At 37.2% G+C, this 20,806-nt stretch overlaps 2 protein-coding genes across 3 annotated transcripts; one reads left to right on the forward strand and one right to left on the reverse strand.

The window, feature by feature from the left end:
- Positions 1-119: 119 nt before the first annotated feature.
- On the reverse strand, positions 120-6,731 carry gucy1a1 (guanylate cyclase 1 soluble subunit alpha 1). Its single transcript, XM_079461983.1, has 8 exons — positions 6,324-6,731; positions 6,039-6,097; positions 5,528-5,616; positions 4,729-5,444; positions 2,903-3,388; positions 1,948-2,091; positions 1,140-1,294; positions 120-822 (listed from the first exon to the last, which is right to left on the reverse strand). Exons 1-8 carry the CDS (start codon positions 6,558-6,560, stop codon positions 654-656), a joined length of 2,055 nt encoding a protein of 684 aa, XP_079318109.1. The 5' UTR covers positions 6,561-6,731; the 3' UTR covers positions 120-653.
- A 7,385-nt stretch (positions 6,732-14,116) lies between these two features.
- map9 (microtubule-associated protein 9) lies at positions 14,117-20,806 on the forward strand. 2 transcript variants are annotated; one of them, XM_079462945.1, is made up of 13 exons: positions 14,117-14,520; positions 14,659-14,773; positions 15,034-15,633; positions 15,723-15,922; positions 16,198-16,324; positions 16,435-16,469; positions 16,591-16,655; positions 16,874-17,006; positions 17,135-17,224; positions 17,301-17,462; positions 17,629-17,774; positions 20,007-20,142; positions 20,352-20,806. In XM_079462945.1, the coding sequence occupies exons 1-13, from the start codon at positions 14,440-14,442 to the stop codon at positions 20,469-20,471; spliced, it is 2,010 nt and encodes a 669-aa protein (XP_079319071.1). In that variant the 5' UTR covers positions 14,117-14,439; the 3' UTR covers positions 20,472-20,806. The 2 variants fall into 2 exon arrangements, with proteins under 2 accessions (XP_079319071.1, XP_079319072.1); XM_079462946.1 differs by having other exon boundaries at positions 14,207-14,520; positions 16,198-16,294.

The raw sequence follows: 20,806 nt of genomic DNA on the forward strand, positions 1-20,806 counted from the left end.
TAAATGAATATGAAATTCATATATTGAATAAAAGCCAAATGTATTTCTTTAGATGCTAGATTCTTTATAATTTACAGCATTCCATTGAAACAGGGACGCAATTAAACAAATCAAACCTTGAGTCAAGTATGTTTATTACAGATCTATAACAAAACAAAAAAATCACAATAAAACATTATAAACGTTTCCTTTAAGAATGATCTGGATCTGCTAGCCTTACTCCACTGAGTGTCTAAGTACATGTGTGTAGTACAATGTCAATGACATGACCCATGTGCAAGTGTTCTAGCTAGAATATTAAAATAGAACTAAATGCTTTATACGCTACAAATCACTCTTGACTTTTAGAATATAAAGAAACCATCAATCAATATAGATACAAATGTGAATGCTGTTAAGAAGTCAAGAAATAAATCACTTTTACCAGAATAAAAGAGGTTCAGTCTTTTAACATCTCACAAGAACCAGACAATGCCACTGTGAATAAAATCTGGGCTCATTGAAACCATTCTAATGAGCAACATTTGATAGATTTTTTGGAAACATTCAACACTTGGATGTTAATATTCCTCTGTCTCAACTAAAAGATACACAGAGTGACAAGCATTAGCCCACTGTTTTCAGCATTCATGGTCTGAAGGATTATTAACTTTTCATCCACTGGGCTGAGCTTCCTCTACATAGCATCTTAAAGCAGGACATTTTCTTTGATCACAGGCCTGGAGGAAGTAACAAACACCAGGTATGTTGGCGGGAAAGTTGGGTGGAAGATCCTCTCTCGTCCGGGGAATAAGGGTGAACTCAGGCCAATCCTTTAACAATCTGCAATGGAAAATTCGCTCAAAAATATGGATGCAGGTATGTGGTGTATAGTCATTTGAGTAATTCCTCTAGTAATTAACCTCATATTGCTGATCTGAATCATATTGTGTTGCTTTTTGATGATTTAAAAATGATGAATGAAGTTTTGCATATAGCAAAAAAATCTGACAATTATTAACTGTTTATATTTTTTTAAATAAAAAAAACTGTACAAATATGTTTAGATTTATTAATAATAAAAAAAATACATATAATGAGCATTTAACTAAAGAAACATTATTGTAATAAACAAGCAGGAGAGTGACATCTGTTTGTACCTGTATGTGGTGGGACTGACATTTATCTGTCTGGGCAGGCTACAAGACTCAAACTTATTGGCTAAAGTAACGTTGTTGCCAAAAAGGCAGTAGCGGGGCATTTTAACACCAACCACACCAGCCAGGACCGAGCCTGAGTGGATTCCTATACGCATCTGAGAAAAAAAACATATCAAGAACAGTTTCAGTTAAATATGACAAATTTAAGCTTTGAATATGTTCAAACAATATGTAAAATAACCCTTTGTGATTAAATTTATTTATTTAAATAATTTATGTTTAAAAGATATTAGATGTAGCAGCCTCAAAAACAAAACCAAACATAAATATTATCCAAGCAGTAGAACAAACATTTTCCTTAAGATAAGAAACATATTGAATTGTATCTGAGAAAATCCGTTTCTTAATGTCAAGCAGCAGTTTTAATATTTATTTTTTACAAAAAGTTGTATACATAAAGTGATTTACAGATCAGAGTACAAAATAAATGATAGAAAACAGAAAACAAGATGAAAGACAAGAATTAAAGCTATATTTTTTATATTGCTATATGGGCAAGTCTATTGTTTAGTGCAAACTAGTGTTTAGTTGTTTATGCAAATTGATACATCAATTGTTAGATTGCAAATCATGTGTTCATATTTGTTGTCATAAACATCCTGTGTAAATGAGTGTGTATATTGTTTTTAAAATCTTTTTTCTACATCAGCAGAATAAATATTTACTGAAGAGAGAAACATGATTTAAAATGACCAAATATTAGATATGCAGAATGTACACAGAATGCATAACTTGATGAAACACTGACCTTGATGACCTCCCCCGTGGGAGTCATGACCTCATCAGACAGTTCCATCATCTTCAGACCCATGTGAGCAATCTGGACAGCGTGGGTCGGACTCTCTTTGTGTAACCCTCCAGCTACACAGTACGCGTCGCCGATGGTTTCCACCTTGAGTGCGCAAATGAGGACATATAAAAGGTTACAGGAGCAGAGTGCTAAATATTTCATAACACACCTCTGGGTATATTCAAGGTTAATAGTGCTGAGCTGCCAAACATTTTCATTTGCCATTTTCATTTAGGTGTTAACTAAATCTAAAACAGAATGGTGGTACAATTAAATTAATTTAACACACAAAAAATTATGTGTAATTAATAATTATGCAATGAGTGCATTACAAACCCAGGCAAGTAGACTGACACCATTTGAAATTCTGGCCACCCGGAATTTGTTAAGTGTCTTACAAAGTGAATCACAAAGATTCAAAGCTAGGCTTATGTTCTAAGAACTGTACATCTGGACAGCTTGAGAGACATCTATTCCCTCCCTGTTATTGCAAATACAGTATGGAGACATTTGAGGCACCCATCAAGAACCAGCTGAGAAATGTAGGGAGAAGACGAGGTGGATCTATTTTAGGATTTAGCTGCCTAAGAATGTAAGCAAAGCCAGACACTAAACTAAACTTGGCCTCCACTGTATTTTACAAGAAATTCATCTCAACTGTGTATGAGAAATTCTGCTTTGTATAGACACTACAGATTACATTAGCCAACGTTCCAGCAGCTTATGAGTCTGCTTGTCTAAAACTATGATAATAATTATTTGAGGCCAGATAATTGAAACTTGAAGAAATAGCTTTTGCTTTCTGCGAGCCACACGTGTTTGCTTTATGTCACATTTTGTAACTAAACCACCCAAAAACACCAGAAAGAGTTGGTAAAGTATCATTTACAGTTTTCTTTACGATATCACCCACCTTATACACATCCAATTCTCCGCAGTGGTGGTCAAATCTAGTGTACAGCTCACTAAGCATATTCACCACCTGCATGGGCGTGCATCGTGAGCAGATCGCAGTGAAGCCCACAATATCTGAGAACAGCACCGTGACGTGATCAAACTTTTTCGCCTGCACAGGAAGCCCCTGCCAGAGACGCTGAGCGACGTTCCCTGGAAATATTGTGAAGAGCAACTCTACAGTCCGCCTCTTTTCTTCTTCCAGTGCCTGATGTGCTTGTTCCAGGGCGGCTTTGGCTTTGCCCAGCCGTTTTTTCAAACCGTCCTGGGCCTTGGTCTGCTCCCCGACCAGAACAACGTCTCTTAGTGCGTTGTGAATGGGAATGTCAGAGAGGTAAAGGCCCCGGCCTGTCAACTCTTCCAGCTTATCAACACACGGAGAGCCGAGGAAGAGTAGTGCACTCATCTCTGACATGAAGATCATCTGTCCCTTCAGGTCCATATGCTACGGGGAGAAGGTTGAAAGGATGTTTTATCTTTGACTGTTTTGATCTGCCATGGATATGTAAAAACATCTTCCACAAAAATGTGGCATATTTAGCTTTTTACAGTACATATTGTTTTCTGTGTTTTGCATAACTTTACAGACTCATAGTTTCATAGTTATGTAAGGTCACCCTTAACCTAACCTTATTATTAAACCTATTTATGCAACATACTTTTGTTAAAGGGATAGTTCACCCAAAAATAAAACAATCTGTCATCATTTACTCACCTTCGAGTTGATCCAAATCTGTATAATTTTTTTTCTGGTGAACACAGAGAAAGATATTTGGAAGAAAGCTTATAAACAAACAGTTATCGGAACCCACTGACTACCATAATAGGAAACATTACTTCTAATAAACATAAAAGAAGATATTTTGACATTTCTTGGGCACTTTTGATTACCCTTGTAATTCTTCCTACTATGATAGTTTGGTTGCATGCATTCATCCAAATATCTTTGTGTTTAACCAAATACATTTAAATTTTTTAGTGAACTATCCCTTTCATACTGAAAACATTGAATGTTTTATTTTACCTAAATCATCTGTACTGACATTAAGCACTAGTGGTGAAAATGAATGTGCTATTCCTGAAATGCACTGTGTTCTTTTTTTTCCAGATGCTTATGAAGCAGAGTATGCAGTCATTCATGAAATAAATGTTTTCATCTCAAAAATGTATAGGAGGTTTCAGTTGCTGTGCTATTTCGTTCTTGTGGGCATAAACATGGAAGATCTCATTAGAGGCTTTGAAAGGCAAACCTTTAACTCGTCGTGACATTTGGAGACATGTTCGTTTCATCATCTGTGTGGCGCCGGGCTTCATTGCGTTGCCCTTATTATATTGATCTACCGCTGTCCAAGAAACTGAAATCTGTTTTAGAAAACAGCTCATAAGAAAAACCTTTTCTCTCAGATCAATGTGCAGAGAAAAATCCACTAATTACTTTCCACCGACTCACATTGAGCTTTTTAATCATCTAACAACATGAACCCTAAGACAATATTTGATTAGCCCTTCTGTTTGATGCCATTGTGAGAAAATGACCCGCATGAAGTTCACATTTCCAACGTTGATTTAAACACAGCAGCTCAGCATTTTAACGCATTCAAAGCTGCAAACTCTGATGTTTTTCCCACTCTGTGCCCCAAGCAATAAGCCTGATGTTTAGAAAATATCTCAGTTAGCACATGTAACGGCTGGTGCGTTGTTCGCATCAGCTTTTAGATACAAGAGCAGAGAGAGAGAGAGAGAGAGAGAGAGAGAGAGAGAGAGAGAGAGAGAGACAGAAAGTACCTTTCCAAAACTGTCTGCAGAGCTTGTCCCAGGCTGTTTCACCCGCAGCACAAACTGTGTGTTAAGCATGGTCAAAATATCCTGGAAGCTGGCACGAATTTCAGGTGAAACAATGGTAAAGTGCTCGTTGAAGGCAGATCTCCTCTGACCATCTCTGCAACGCCCGAGCCTCCTCCTCAACCCATCTCCAATCTGCATCAGGCACATTTCCTGATCCAAAAGTATGTGGAAGGGAAACGTGGAGTAGAGTAGCGACAGGGGGATGTCTCCAGATGAATGTGTCCTCATTGGGCTTGGCGTGAGGCTCCTGCCATCTCTGACCACCACAGAGTACAGCAGATGAGGCTGATGATTGGCCTGTAGAGCACCACTGTCTTTACACCCAACATCCATTCTGACCTCCACCCGAGTGCAGTAGAGAAAACGCGCTGCCGCCTGGATAATACCCGGGAAGAAGAGCTCAGTGGTGGGGAGGGGATTAAAGTAATAGACAGTCAGGAGTCCTGGATCTTTGTCCAGACAGAGGATGGAAGCTTGGTGGATGTAGCACTGTACCTCGGGAGTGGGCGGTGTGCTTTGCTTTAAGAGAACATTAAAGCTGTTGAGAAAATCATGGAGCGCTCCCCCCACTACTCTCAGAATATGACCATCCTCTTCGTAACAGTCCCGAAACACCTCCGTGCCTAGAGAAATCCTGAGAGTGTCCATGTGGATACCTGAAATTTATTGTACAATTCATTAACAATTAGGCTGACGGAAGCCATGTGGAAATAGTATTTTTGGCATGTCTGCTTGTTACCTGTTTTAAGAGAATAGTCCCTCATGACATCTGATAATTTTTCAGATTTCTCCAGTGTCTGAGCTACATCAGTAGTGCTTGCTATAGGGCTTTGGAAACATGATATTTTTAGCCAGAGTCAACAATTATTTAAATATGTTGAATGAAGCATGGACATTTCTCTTCATGCCACGTACTGTGTAGGACAAGTGTGCCATAAAACATACATTCTATAAAAGGTATATAAGACTATAAAGGATGCTAAATAATAAAGAGAAGCTACATTTAATGATAAAATCCTATTGATATTGTAAGTTATTAAAGTGTAAAAACTATATTTAAAACAAACGGAGAAAATACTTATAATGCGCAGTGAAAATAAAGGTGGAGACGGATTTCTAATGCGTATTGATTGTACTGACTGCGTGCAAATGAAAATTTTCCTAAAATCGTCAAAATAATGAAACAGTGAAATAAAGAACAATGGCATCAGATCAAAGGCAACATATAATAGGGAAAATGTATATCTTACCAAGTCGCGTCTGACTGCTCTTTCATGACTCTGACCATTGCATTTCGTAATTTCTCGAACTAAAAGTAAGGAAAAATATATTTGTATATATTCTTTATTTCTGTGTATAGCCTATGTGTGTGTGTGTGTGTGTGCATTTCATCTGAATAAATAAATAACAAGCGCGTAATAACAAGCCATTTTTATTAATGACAATGTTGTATTTGGCTGTGCATTTGAGAAATATAACGGTTTCTCTTTCTCATACAGAAATGTATCAAGTCTATTAGACACATACGAAATTACCTCCGGACACACCAGTTTTCGGATGCTCTCGCCCAGTGAATGCAGATTAACTTTGCTCCGGCTTGTTTTGCGTCTGGGTAGAATGTTTGCAATATTGCCCTGCACCGCTCTGGATACTGGCAAAACATTCACGGCATTGCTTTCTTTAAAGTCGGCGGGTTCCTCTTTTCCCACGACCATGGAGAAGGGGCATTCGCCCGCAATCTTAAGATCCTTCAGTTTAGCGCAAAACATCATTTGCGTAATATCCTCTCCGAACGCGTATCCGAAATTATTACATTGTGGGTCTCCGACCGTTAAAAGGATAAAAGCATTCTTGACAGATGATGAAAAATATGAGCCCAAGAAATATAATTTACCCGCGCGCACACGTCTAACCCAAGACTAAGGTATTTCAAACTTATCAGCACCATGTCCTCCAATATTCATAGTAAATGAAGGTAGCAAATGACGAGCCAAGAATAATTAGGTATGGCCAATCACAGACGCCAGTGAAGCTTCCAGCTAACCAATAGACATCTCCTTAAAGATGCACAATGGTCTGAGGATGCGCTATTTTCTTCTTTTGAAGATGCATGGGTCTGGACATCCGTTGTACCAGCATGCACATCATCCAGTGGGCACTTGGAGTTTGGTCGGGTAATTGAAGAGGATACGTGTATGTTTGCCCGGTTCAGGCACGTTTGACGAGACGTATAGCGTCTCATTTAATTTCGGATTACGATTGATACTATGCGCAAATAAAAACGCTCTAAACGTTTCGGACTTTGATATGTCATAACCATCTCAGCAGCACACAGTCTGCACACATTCTGTACTTTTGCCACCCATGTGTGGCCAGAGTCTAGCAAACATAAATTATCATGTATGAGCTCATTAGCCTACAGTCGCTCACAGACAGTTATGTAACGGACTCGAGGTATTGCAGGTTTGCCTCACTAAATCCTGGTAGAATAGACATTAGAATAGACAGCTATACATTGGCAGACATATAATGGGCATCACTGAAACAACTTAAACCCAAAATACACGCCTTACAATGGCTGGATTTTGCTTTGTAGACTATAATAATACATTTATACAAAACAGATCAATAGCATACACAAATCAATGAAAAACGGACACCTGTCAGTAGTCACTTACTTTGTACCTCAATAATCTTTGGTCAAACACAAAATAATTATCAATATCTTTTTGTTTTTTAAGGATGAAAGATCTCCTAATTTTACTGCATCATGGATTTCTGTCAAAATAATGTCAATCGAGTTTTTGCCATTTTATGTATAGATTTGTAAATACAGCTATTAACGCGGTATGATAATACAAATAATCTACTGCTATTTTTATTCTTCTATCTTCAGAGAAAAGTCTGTGACATGTAAATGACGTCATGCTATGACGTGTACAGTAGAATAAATAAAACAATTAGCATATACAGTATACATTGAATCAAAATGACTAATGCTAAAGACCGTACTGAAAGCTGTAGACATTGAAGCCCCATCAGCAGCTTAATCAGCTTCATGCGAGCTCACTGATTAACAAACCAGAGGAACCATGTGGCAGCTGCACCACAAAATCACTCATCTGATTTATAATAGACTTTCGATGGAGCAGACGTCATATATTTAATATGAAAAGAAAACATTTCCAGTAGACAAACAACACTAGAAAACAAATGTTGTGAAAATGAGACATGACTTCCTAGGAATGTCAAATCTATTGAATTAGTGGATAAGTTCTTTCCCTCAAACCCTGGATCCTTCATCTGTTGACATTGTGCTTTCTAGAATGTGCTTTGATCACTTTATGTTCATAAAAGTTTTGCCTGTTATCAGTAACTCTGCCTTAGAACTGCCAACAAAGCACCCAAGAACTTCTAAAAGACAGAGAGTTCTGTAGTAAGTTTAGTTTCCTTGGTTGTATTATGTCTGTCTCTGCCCACATACTTTAAATATCGCACAACACCAGCCACACTAATCATCTCTGTCATGTCCCCTCCCCTGCACTTTCTCTCCATCCATAAACCTGACAAATAAACTGGCTCATGCTAAAACAGCACTCCATTAGGAATCCATTGCATTTAACGCTATTCAAATTGTCAGAAAGCTGTAATTTTTGTTGCGGGGATGTAAACATCTGTTTACGCCATAAAAGCGTTACTTTTCACTTTCTTTCCCTCAGAGAATCTGTAGTTCTGTTATATGTCATTTTATTTGCACATTCCTTTATAACAATGTTAATGCAGCCGTAGCTGATGTGTCGGTCTCTATTTAATATGTTCATATTACAAAGGGCACTGGAACGTGTTTATTTTAACACAATTTATCACTGAATAAATAAAAAAGACATCAATTCCAAAATACTCTGTGTCTGTTACAAGCATGACTCATTTAATCTTGCCATCAGTTAATTAACTAACGTCATGTTTAGTACAAGTTGCTAATGTTTCTCATTGGTGCCAAGCATGAATAATTCAAATTCCATGGGTGCTGGGAGACATATGCCAAACCAGAATCACTGCTCGATCTGTGCCTAATTTAATAGAGCGATGGGATGGATTTTGAAGTTTGTGAGGACCGGAGCCCTCAGGGAGGCTTCTGATTGGCTGGGTGGCTTCCGTAGCGATGCAGCAAGTCCAAAATCTTGTGTAAGGCAGCGTGACTCATTCCTCTGAGGTGGCAGAGGGAACAAACCTCTGTGCTGCTGATGAAACCATGGTCAACAGAACACTGAGAGCACAATGGTTGAGCAGGTGTGTGTATCTGTGCTTTTCATTTTGTGTACGGTCTCTACCAAATTAACAGTATTTTAAATAGCTTAATAGGAACAAGAATGACTTGCAAGGGGCACATTAAAACACGATTAGAAGAATGTAGGAAAGCAAACAGTTCTGGGGCACTTTTGACACCGTTGTAATCGTTCCTACCCTAGTCAACTGTGGCCAATAACTGTTTGGTTAAAAGCATTCTTCCAAATATATTTCCCTGTTTTCTTTAGAACAAAGACATTTATACAGATTTGGAACAACTCGAGGGTGAGTGAATTATAAAAAAATGTTTTGGGTGAACTGTCCCCGTTAACAACAAACAAACATGGCTGTGTGATCAGCCACAGTAAGAAATGTTAACCTCTGCAGTCAACTGGAGCTATTGAATGGTCCTACATTTCATTTTTGATGTACTTACATAAAAACGACAGGACACACATTGATTCAAGACATTAAATGCGTGGAAGTTAAGATTGAGAGCTCACAACAGTTCAATTCAAACAGTGCATTCATTAATTCAAGATCTCTGTTCTGTTGATTTTGCATGATGAAACAATTCTTGGACTAGGATTTATGTGACAGCATGATGTGAAACAAACTGCAATATGACATTAAACAACATTCTGTTTTGCTCCATGGGAGTGAATCATTGCGTATCCTTCCATTTCATTCTAAACAGAAATGCAACAAAATTATTCATAAATGTCAAATTTTTTCATAATAATTAGCGTTGCATAAATTTCATTAAGTACGATTACAATTTAGTGCCAATATTTGCTGCCAACTGTGATTCCAACATTTAGAATCAATGTGAGGGCTTGCGTACAGTAGGTGAATTTTAGTGGCAATGTGCAAAACTATTTACAGACTTCCACTCCTCCAGGAGATTAGTCTCGGGTATATCCAGGGAGAGAGCCTAGATCATTATGTAATATTGTCACGCATTTATGAACGCAATGATGGTTTCAAGCAGCACTGGGAGTTTGTGTATGTGTGTGACTAGAATGTCATAGCTCAATGCCATAGCAACACACCATCCACGAGAAAAAATGCTTTGCCAATAATGGGGCTAAAACACTTTTTTCCAAGGGAGTATGAGCTAACCGCCTCTCTTTCTGTATGATTTTAGCAAGCACATCTTTGAATGCTCATGTATGTTTTTGAAGCGACAATAAAAAATCTTGCTCAAAGGATTTTGATCTTGATTATGGGCTACTTTTAGCAATGATTTTTGCAGAGGGCCATTTCTTCTTCATAGGCTTTAGACAGTGTGATGAGCAGTTTAAAAACAGTGTTGTAGGCAAACTGGCCCCATGGCAGCTCAGTTCATTACAGCACCGCCACAATTACTGTTATTATTTTTAGCAGTAGTGGTGTTTGTGTTGAAACTAGATTGGTCAAAGCGTACTAAGAAAATGAATGAAATCGATCGTTTATTTCAGCATTTCTCTGAACAAAAGAAAATAGGGATTTCTTAGAAAATGCACAATACTAGTCTGAAAATAATCAATCATTTTACCAAACACTCTCTTCTGTGTGCAAAAGCGGTATGTAAACACAAAGCAAATTAATTTAGATCCACGTTCAAAGCTCTTATCCATGATAACTTGAGGACACTTGGGCAGTGGCCAAGGCAGGAGACATTCCTCTGGAGCATCCTCACACGGAAACATCACAAACACATTTAAAAGCTTAAATAATAGAGAGAGTTTAGGGGAGGAAGTGAAATGGCTCTTTCTCCTTCGCTGGAGTCTTTAAGAAAACCTTGAGCCAGAAAGGAAAAAACAATCAGAGATGTCCTATTAATATATTAGTTCACTTAGCACGTTTATGAATTGTTGTGTTACACAAATGTAAAAGAGATCCCGAATGGTCAGATTTGGTGGATATTTCGTGCTTTTCCCCTAAATTCTGGCCATGGACAGCAGAAAAGTGTCTTATGGGTAAATTTTTTGAAATTGAAAATCCTCAGAAAGATGAATAATTAAATTAAGAATTATGAACAATTAAACGGAGATACAAACCGTTTAAAACTCGGGAATCTGAGGGTGCAAAAAAATCTAAATATTGAGAAATTTGCTGTTAATCAGAGGCACTGTGGCAGGCCATCCGCTCACCAAAATGTTTGTATATATTTAGGGTAGGGAATTTTCTAAATATCTTCATGGAACAGGATCTTAACTTAATAGCCTAATGATTTTTGGCATAGAAGAAAAAAATGTTTGCGCATACAATGTATTTTTGGGTTTTACTAAAAATGTTCCAGTGCTTCTTAAGGTTTTGTGATCCAGGGTCACACTTGTGGTTTTATAGACCATAGAGACTTATGACCTGTACCAAGAGACTAATGGCAACACGAAAACGGAGACCCCACCAGCATCTTTTTCCATATTTCCGTCACATCTTTCCATGGTAAAACCTCCTAGTGCTTTTTTTCTAAGGTTTTTTCAAACAGATTAAGGGAGATTTAAACAATGGAATAAACCACCTTGTTTCATTTGCTCTTAGGCTCCTAATATGGTCATCATGGGTTCAGTCTGTAAGCATGTATCATGGGTAAAATCAATGCATTATAATGATAAAGATGTTGGCTTTTTCACCACACATTCCCAGCTATACTGAATAATCCACTGAACAATTTGTGAGATGCAACAGTTTTTAAACATAAACCAAATCAGCTATAAGCCAAATCTCCTTTCTGTAGGGTAACTGTGCCTTTGTCAGTATGCCATGGCATGTTTACACACATAGAAAAGGGATTAATCACAGCTTCGTTTCACCATGTTAAAACCCCACGTCATGTGTTTACAAAAAAAGACCCACGACCGCCAGCCCCTGCACTTAAAAGGTATCCATGATAAACAATCATGGTTTCCCACAGTGCTCAGCCCATGACCAGACCTTTTAAGACAGGGGCACTGGCTCTCTGTTTACTTGGAGGAGAAGGGCAAAGGGAACCACACAGAGAACGACAACTACACATCCAAATAGCAACCTGAGATCCAGGGCTACACATCAGGAGACAAAAACATGATGGTCTATATGTGTGGACACAGCTGTCTCTATAGCACAAATACAAGGAGTGTTTGCCCAGCGAACTGAGGTACCATATGGCCATAAGGAACAATACATGGCAGTTAAAAGTTAAAACAGTTGGTTCAGAGAATTGATTAGTAAATCCTTATGAGGATAATGGGGGTTCTGTAGTTGCATGGCTAATTTAATAGAATCATTTGTTGAACGATATTTAGCAAAAAAAGACATTTAATTTATTTGACCTCTGAAGTAGAAGAAAGAACCAAATTGTTTTGAAAGTGATACCGTTGACATACTGTATGCTATTTAAAGGCCTATTTCCTACTTTCTTTGTCACCAGCACCAGTATTAGTTATAGTTTTATAGTTCATTGACAAAAACCATTCATGCTTTGTTGGTGTTCAAAGACATTCCCCCTTTTGTTTGACACAAACCAGCAAGCATCTTACAACTCACAAATCTCAGACACTTAAAAAAGTATATTCCTCCAAGAAAGAGAATGTTGTGTAGAATACAGCTGGTGCATTAATGAAGTTTATGGTTCTTATAAAACCTACAGGTTACACTGACCACCAGCACCCATCAGCATACCTTTCTATTGCTGGTCTCTAAAAAAGGCCATTGCTTTGGCTTCTTCTGTTCCGTGGTTAATTATATCTCAAATATGACAGAATATGGCAGGCAGCCTTGACCTAAGGTCAGCTGAGCACCTGTAGCAGGTCATTCTGCACAGGCACAACAGGGTTTTCCTAAGTTGAATGTGCAACCCAAGGGCTGAAATGTCAAATATGATGTTTACAAAGGAGACTGATAAAGCGTGACGTTTTGGAGAACTCCATCAGAATTAATCGAATGATTTCAAGATGTAAAACACCTTGTGGATGGTGTGGCTACAATCAGACATTGACAAAGAGGTAATTACTAATCCAGACATGCACCAGACCTCACAACAAAAGGTTCACACTCAGCCTATAGTGTGAATACAAAGTTAAGTTTAGTTGAATGCAGAAAACCATTTGCCTTGTAGACATCCAGCATGCATTGCAGCATTAACTATGCAATGTACTTGCTTAGTTTTTTTGTTGTTGTTGTTGCTATTGGTGTGACTTTCAATATCAAAATGTTTAATGTTCAGAGTTTTCTTATTTTGTTTTGTGTCATACAGTTATACCACAACATACCATATTATACCTGCATATTTCAAATTTTAAATAATAAGAGAACAAAAACAATGTTAACAGAATACGGTATCATAATGCAATGATACAACACTGTTGTACAGTTTGGAGCAAGTGAATTTAGGTCACAGTGGTTAAGCAAACGGCATTGGATGTTTTCATGAGACTCAAATGAAAAACCTTAACCTGGATCTAACCTATTTCACCAAGATGGTAACACTGTCTTAACATTATTGTTTAATAAATAACATTAGGCTAACAATCAAGTTCCTACTACATGATGCACATCGGTCATCACCTAATATACATTAAGCTAAAATAAGCCTTAAATAATATTACAACATAACTGGATATCTGGACTCTAGAGCGTTTTTTTAACTCTAATAATAAGAAATCTAAACATTACAGACGCTGAACTGATTAAATGTGAAGTTTGAGACCATCCTTGGATCCCACCGAGTCTCTGTTATTACAGAGTAGAATAGAGAACTTTCTGATGTCTCCCTCTAGTGGCTGATACTATATTATAAAGGGTTTTAGACAACATGCAGTTTATATAATATTTATATTTTCATTTGATACATTTTAATTATAAAAATGCAAACATGTTAATAAAGCGTTTGTGGTATGCTAATCTTAATATTTTAAATTTCGTCTGAATATTATAATCGTAACGTGAAGCTCGAGTGGGGCTTTCGGATTGGCAGACGTAGAAAGTCGATGTCCGGTCGGCGAATTAAACCTAACACGCGTGTTCGACTGCGCATGCGGATCGATCTATGACATCAAGTACAGCGAGAGCTATTTGAACGCATACAGAGCAGTGTGTTCTCGAATCCCTCTCGCGGTACTTCAATGTCATACGCCGATCAGTCCGTGCCGCACGAGCGAAAGGCTTCGTCATAGTAGATTTCGTAAACTCTCATCCGGTAGTTGCTTTGGCAACACAAGTAAACAAATGGCGCCAAACCTTTTAAATGAACTGAATACAAGATTGCAGCACATTTGTTTTGAAACTCCGGTAGATTTTATACTGTTTGAGTGAAAACTGTAGTGTTTTACATGAAGCCGATTTGGTGTGGTTTTATTTGGTCCTAACAAAGCATTTCATTAAATAATAACAGTTTGGTAGATGAAGATGGACGACGATATTGTTTCTACAACACTTGCTTACACAAAAAGTCCAAAAACATCAAGAAGGACAACGTTTCAGGTAATGTTTTCATATAAGAGCCATAAGCAATGAAAAGGTATAAATCGCGTATGTAGCTGAGGTAGCCGGGTTGTTGTATTGCATTCAGTAAAATCGATTTCACGTGTACCGTTAAGTTATATTGTTGTTGCATTTCAGAACGAGTTGGAGACAGCCGTGTCTGCTAGAGCTAACAGACAGAAACCGAGCTATTCGTACTCGGATGACTTTGACGACGATGACTATGGTAAAGATGATGATGATGACGACAATGGTAAGATTAAACAATGGGGTTTGGAATCTCTGTACTTAAATATCAATGTATATTTAGAAATGTAGCCTGTATCCAGTTAGTTTTGCGACAAGGCTCTTTAATCTAATTATATCACAAGGTTAACCTGTATGCAATTGAACTCTCTTATTAAAATTAGCCATGTTTTTACTGCAGTAACCACAGAAAAAACACAAATGTTGGGTTACAATGGTAACCATAGTTTAACCATGATATTAAACCTGAAAAATTGCTCTCTGCAGACATGCTCGGCAAACTTATTAAGATGCAGAAACAGAAAAAGGACAGATTTAAAGCTGGGAAGACAAAGGGCAAGATCAACGATTTCAAGCTTTCAGACGATGAAGAAGAAAACGCCAAACCCCACAGAGTATCTTTCTTAAAAACAAAAGGGAAAAGCTCGCCTGTCCACACTGAACAGCTAGATTCAATGAGAAGTGATAGCCATCACGGTTCTATCCATTCCAGTCAATCCAGGAGTACCCCTCACAGTCCATGGAATTCTGACACTGCAGAGAAAATTCAACAGTCGGATTCTCCTTTCTCCTCACAGTCTGACAAGCCTCAACCACACAGTCAGTCAGTGTCCGTCATGAAGATGAGAAATCAGACTGAGTCATCCTTGGTGAGGAAGAGTCTTTCAGAATCTCCTTTGCCACAACATTTTCAGAATAGCCAATGGGAATCTTCAGTCCCCCTTCCAGCAGAGGTATCTCAGTGGGACAGTTCTGTATCACTGCCGTCTGAAAAAGAACACAACCAAAGCATTTCTTTTGGCGAAGAAGGTAAACTTCCTATTCCTCACCCTCGGGAGAGAAGTGTTAAACCCAAACTTCCCACAGGTGAGGTTTTAAAAACTGATTTATTATTGAACAAAGCACACATTTGTTTAATAGAAGATATATAGATACAATTCCTTTATTGTAAGCAGGTTGTCTTGCACAAGACACGTCCCCCAGGCCCATGCCCAGGCAGAAGACAAGAAATGTGTGCGACAGTGGTCAGTTAGAAGAGAACACACAAGTGGAGACCCCGGCCTGCAGCGGTGGAGCCACCTCTTCTATGTCTATAGTGCTCTCCAACACATCATCTTTAGACAAGAGTCGAACCTCTACCAATGATAGTGTACAGGTGAGGATTTTCAAAGGTAGCATAATATTAAGTCTTATTGGTTATTAGTTTTGCATAATATTTGTACATTATTATGCTTTGTCTATCTTTTTTAGAAGTTTAGAATTTTGTTTAGTTATGTAGTGTATGTTGGAATTGTCAATTAAATGGAGTCATTCATACATTATGTTGATTCTGTGGTTGTGTTAGCAATAGCTCATATCTAACAGAAACAAGTCTGTCGGTTTAAGGACATCTGCAGTCCAGCAGATGATTTGTCATGTTTTTCATTTTAGGGTCAGTGTGAAGACTCGGTCATGTCAGAAAAGTCCAAGACAAATTCCTCTTCAACACAGAAACACATGTTTGAGGCTCTGACAACGGCAGAAAGTGGTCATTGTCTAAATGCGATTAAGAATGCTAGTAGGTGATCTCTGACTTGTTTTGTGATCTTTTCACATTTTGTTTGTGCACAGTAGTTGTATATTAATAAGTTAATAAATAATCTTTATCTTTGATTGTGGTTGCACTAGAGGAGAACAGAGAGTCAACAGCCTTTGAGGAAAATGTAAGTCAGATTAAGTAAGATTTTTTTTAACTATATGTTCGAAGTCTTTTTAGTTTCGAATGTTAATGTCTCTGTAAATTATGTTTTCAATGAAATTAAGACGTATTTGCTTTTTGATCAGATGGTTTCTCAAAGCAACCTTGACCACACATTCACTGTGCAACCTACCAGCAAATCGACAGACAGGTTAGTGAATTTGTTTAACCCCTCATACTCCATTCAGATCTGACAGTCATTGCATTTTGTCTTCACAAATATGAGTGTGCATCATTTCTGAGTGTCTCTGTATGTATAACAACGAGAACCAAAAATTGCTGAGTGCATTGCATCTTAGAAGAGTGACTGCTGAACACCCATTCAAATGTTGTTCAGACATTATGGACATTAGGCTGTCTGTCATATAGTTCTAGAAAGTCGAAGAGCTCCTACAAAGCAGAGTCTAAATACCTGGGAACCCTGAAAATTCTGGATCAAAAGATGCAGGAAACCCAACAGATTCCAGATGCAGCAGATTCACTAAGAGCTGCTGTGTACCAGGTAAGACAAATCATTATATGTCTTGAGGCTTGCATCTGTTGGTTTTCAGAGAAACATTCAAAAATGAATAAGCATTTCCCCTCAAAATGTAAATCTTGCTGAAATCATGCTTGTTTTGTCCTGTATAGGAATGGCTAAAAAAGAAAGAAGAAAGAATCAAAATAAAAGTGAGGGCAAAGAAGCAGGAAGAAAAATTGAACGAGGAGAAAAGGCAACAGGTAATTCTGAGTAGCCAAGTGATAAATGAATTGCATTTTTGTCATTGCATATCCTCAATCCTAATGTTCCTCTTAGGAAAAGCTTGCAAAAATAGATGATGCTAAAGCCTCTTATGATGCCTGGAAAGAAAAAACAGTGGACGTCATCAGAAAGAAAGTCAAAGAAAAACAGGAAGCAATCAATGAACAACAAATGGAAATGGAAAAAAAGCAAGAAAAAAAGGAAACAGCAAAACAAGTCAGTGTTTATCAGTTAATTATTAAAGTGGTGTTTGATTCCTAATACATTAACCCCTTTGGTTGGGATTTCTCAACAAAGAAGCACACAAATCCACTGAATACATTTTATAACCATTTTAATCTTTCACATAAAGCTATGACACAATAAACATTTTCAAAAGCAGGTTTTTGAGAAATGGAAACAGGAGCATGACAAAATCCTTAAAGAAAGGATGAGAGAAAAGAAACAGAATGAAAGAAAAGAGAAGCAACGGCAGGTCAGAGAGAAAGAAGAGAGGAAGAGTGACTGTACCTCTGCTTTCATTCAATGGTAAGAAAGACATTCATGTCTTTGATAATATATAATAAAATTCTATTTTATTAGTTTTTTTATATTTATTTTGTTAAATAGCTCAAAGTTGGTTATGCTGTAGTCTCTCAAGCAATTGCTTCATTACAGTTTTTCTCGATTGCTTAAACACGGTTCTTGAAGAAATTCATTTTTTGAGATTGAGATTATGCCTCCTTTTATCGAAACTATAAACAAAAATACATAACTTCTCACCCAATTCCCTCAACATTCTATTTTCGGGTCAAATTAAAGCTCTTCGCTCAAAAATGTAATTATACTTGCTAAAAAACTAACTTTTCCCCTAAAAAACACTCTGGTGAGATCAATTCTAAACACTGTTACTAAAACCTCTTATTATGATTCAAGAATAATTTGACATCTCAGTGTTTATTACAATATATACAACACAAAAGAGTGCAGCAATGAGTTTAAGGGAAAATAATAAAAAATTTCACTAGTAAAGTAATCTTCGATCATGTTCAAAAACCAAAACACAATATGAACTGGTCATGCAACACAACACAGAACATAACATTTTCATTTAGGCACTTTGCATACGCCTTTATCTAAGGCGACTTACAGAGAAGATAAAGGAAACAATAAAGCGATTTGTCAATATGAGGCAATAAATACTGTAAATATAGCATTCTCTGCAGCTTTGGCCCAATTTCGAAAAATATACTATAGCAGATTTTTTGCAGATCAGAGACAACTGTAAGCAGTTTTTTCTAAGTTCTGCAAAACAAAAGAACATATAAAAAAGGCTGCAAGTACAAATTTGTAAACTTGACAAGCATGAGGATGTGCATGTGCTACAGTTTACTGGATATAGAAGAGTTCATTTATTTATCATATAAAGCTCTATTACTGTGCACAGTAATTATACAGTATGTGTACAGTAAGTAAAGCCCTGTAGATGATTCTAGGATGCAATTCCATAGCACTGTCACTTGTGCTCCTATTTATATTATTCTAAGATTCTGATTGGTGTGACATGTGCTTATCTAAGGCCACGTTTACACGATGAAAAACTGAAGTTTTTCTTTTGCGGTTTTGAAATGTTTCACGTACATACGACAACGTTATTAAAACAATCCGCGTTTAGACAGATCCGCAAAAATGACTAAAAGGCTGTATTACGACATCAGTTTGTAAAGAAAAAATACCAGAGTCCCTGACGATTGATGGTTAATTTGGCGGACTTCCGTCGCTAAAGAGTCCATACAATACAGAGCGCTGCATTTCTCCTCATTCGTAATGAAGAGAAGCGTGCGCACATATACAAACAAACAAACAAGATGGCGAAAAGTTTGGCCATTTCAAAGGTTTCCTTCCATTGAAGCTCATCAACAACGCCATCGACAAAGTTGTACCACAATCTACTCGTCCTCCCGGGTCTGATCCAAAAGCGCCGTTTAAAATCCCTTCGTGGCCGTGAATAAGTGTTAAGATTTTGATGTAGATAAAATGTTGTCTCCGCTGGTGGTTATAGCACTGGTATAGTAAATCTAAATCTACACATTTTTTAAATCTTAAAAAGCATTAACAAACTATTGCGCAGTGCAAAACAAACCCATGTAATCCACGATTTATGTATTTATTTCTTCTTCGTTGTGTTTGGATGTACACGTGCATACCACACCCCCACACCTAATACACATGCGCACGATGTCTTTTTCTCATTCTTGCGTACTTCAATGAGAATGCCGTGGTTCTCAAAAACTTGCACTTTGAACCCCGTTTTACAACGTTTGCGTTATCATTCCCCTAAAACGCTGTTTCCGTGTGAACGGACAGCCAAATCGCATAAATTGTCTCGTGTAAACGGCCCTTAAGATGCAGATTTGCTACTGAATGTTGACTGGTGGATAAATGTGTGCAATTTGAGTTTACATCGTGACACTTCAGTTCATTATATTATGTGTTTGCTTTCTGAATAAGCACATGGTAAACCCTTTGCAAAATAAGGACGTTTTTGTGTGGGGTTTTGCAGAAATCGCTAAAAGAATTGACATATGAGTGAAAACAAGTGAAATGTGTGTCATTTTTTGAGAACTAAATGAATGGTTTGGAAAATTGTGCCAACTGTATCTAATTTTGCGTTTCAGCTATCGAGAAAAACTGTAAGATATTTTGTGTAAAGCAAAGGTTTCAGATTAATAACTGTGCCATTGAGAGTAAAACAACACACTTATTTACCTTACATATTAGGAGTGCGCAAAAGAAGAATGTAGTTCAAGAGAGAGTAAGAGAAGAACATGAGAACAACAACATAAATGAAATGGAGGAAAAATATGAAAAGGAGGAAAGAGAAAAAAGGGCCTTGGAGATGTATGACAAATGGATGGTATGTTACAGTAAATATCCGTATATTTGAGTCATTTGTAGGTCACAGCTATTCATTTTTTAAATCAGCTATTCATTTTTTAAATTTATATCTCACGATATATTCTCAAAATATCGTGAGTAGCCTACATGCTGTAGTACTTACTTACTTACACTATACGCGTTAAGTATTTTATCATAAGCTGATGGTGATTTTTGTCGTCTTAACAGAGAAGAAAAGAGTTTCAACAAAAAAGAGATAGAAAAGAAAAGAGGATACAGGCGATTCTTCAGGATGAGCCCTCTGCACCATGGAGCCCCCCTAATAAAACCATTCCATTTGGTAAATAAGCTTAATTAATGGTAATATCTCCTTTTTATATAAGCTTTGAAATGATGTGAAAATATGCCTTTTTCCTCTAATTCTACAAGACATAATCATCAAGTTGTCTCTAAACATGCTTTATGTCAGAAATTATTTTTTATATGTGTACATTGTTTAACATGTCACTTAAAATAATTCAGTGCTGTTTATAGCATACGATTTTTCAAAGGCATTTATTTTATTTTATTTATTATGGTTGTGTATACATTAATGGGATTTATTTAGATGTTGACAAAATTGTTCTGTTTGGTGATTATAAAAATACTGTTGAAACTGTATTGCTTTTTGCAAATAAAATTGC

This window comes from Barbatula barbatula (assembly GCF_947034865.1).
Source record: "Barbatula barbatula genome assembly, chromosome: 8".
Taxonomy (NCBI): domain Eukaryota; kingdom Metazoa; phylum Chordata; class Actinopteri; order Cypriniformes; family Nemacheilidae; genus Barbatula; species Barbatula barbatula.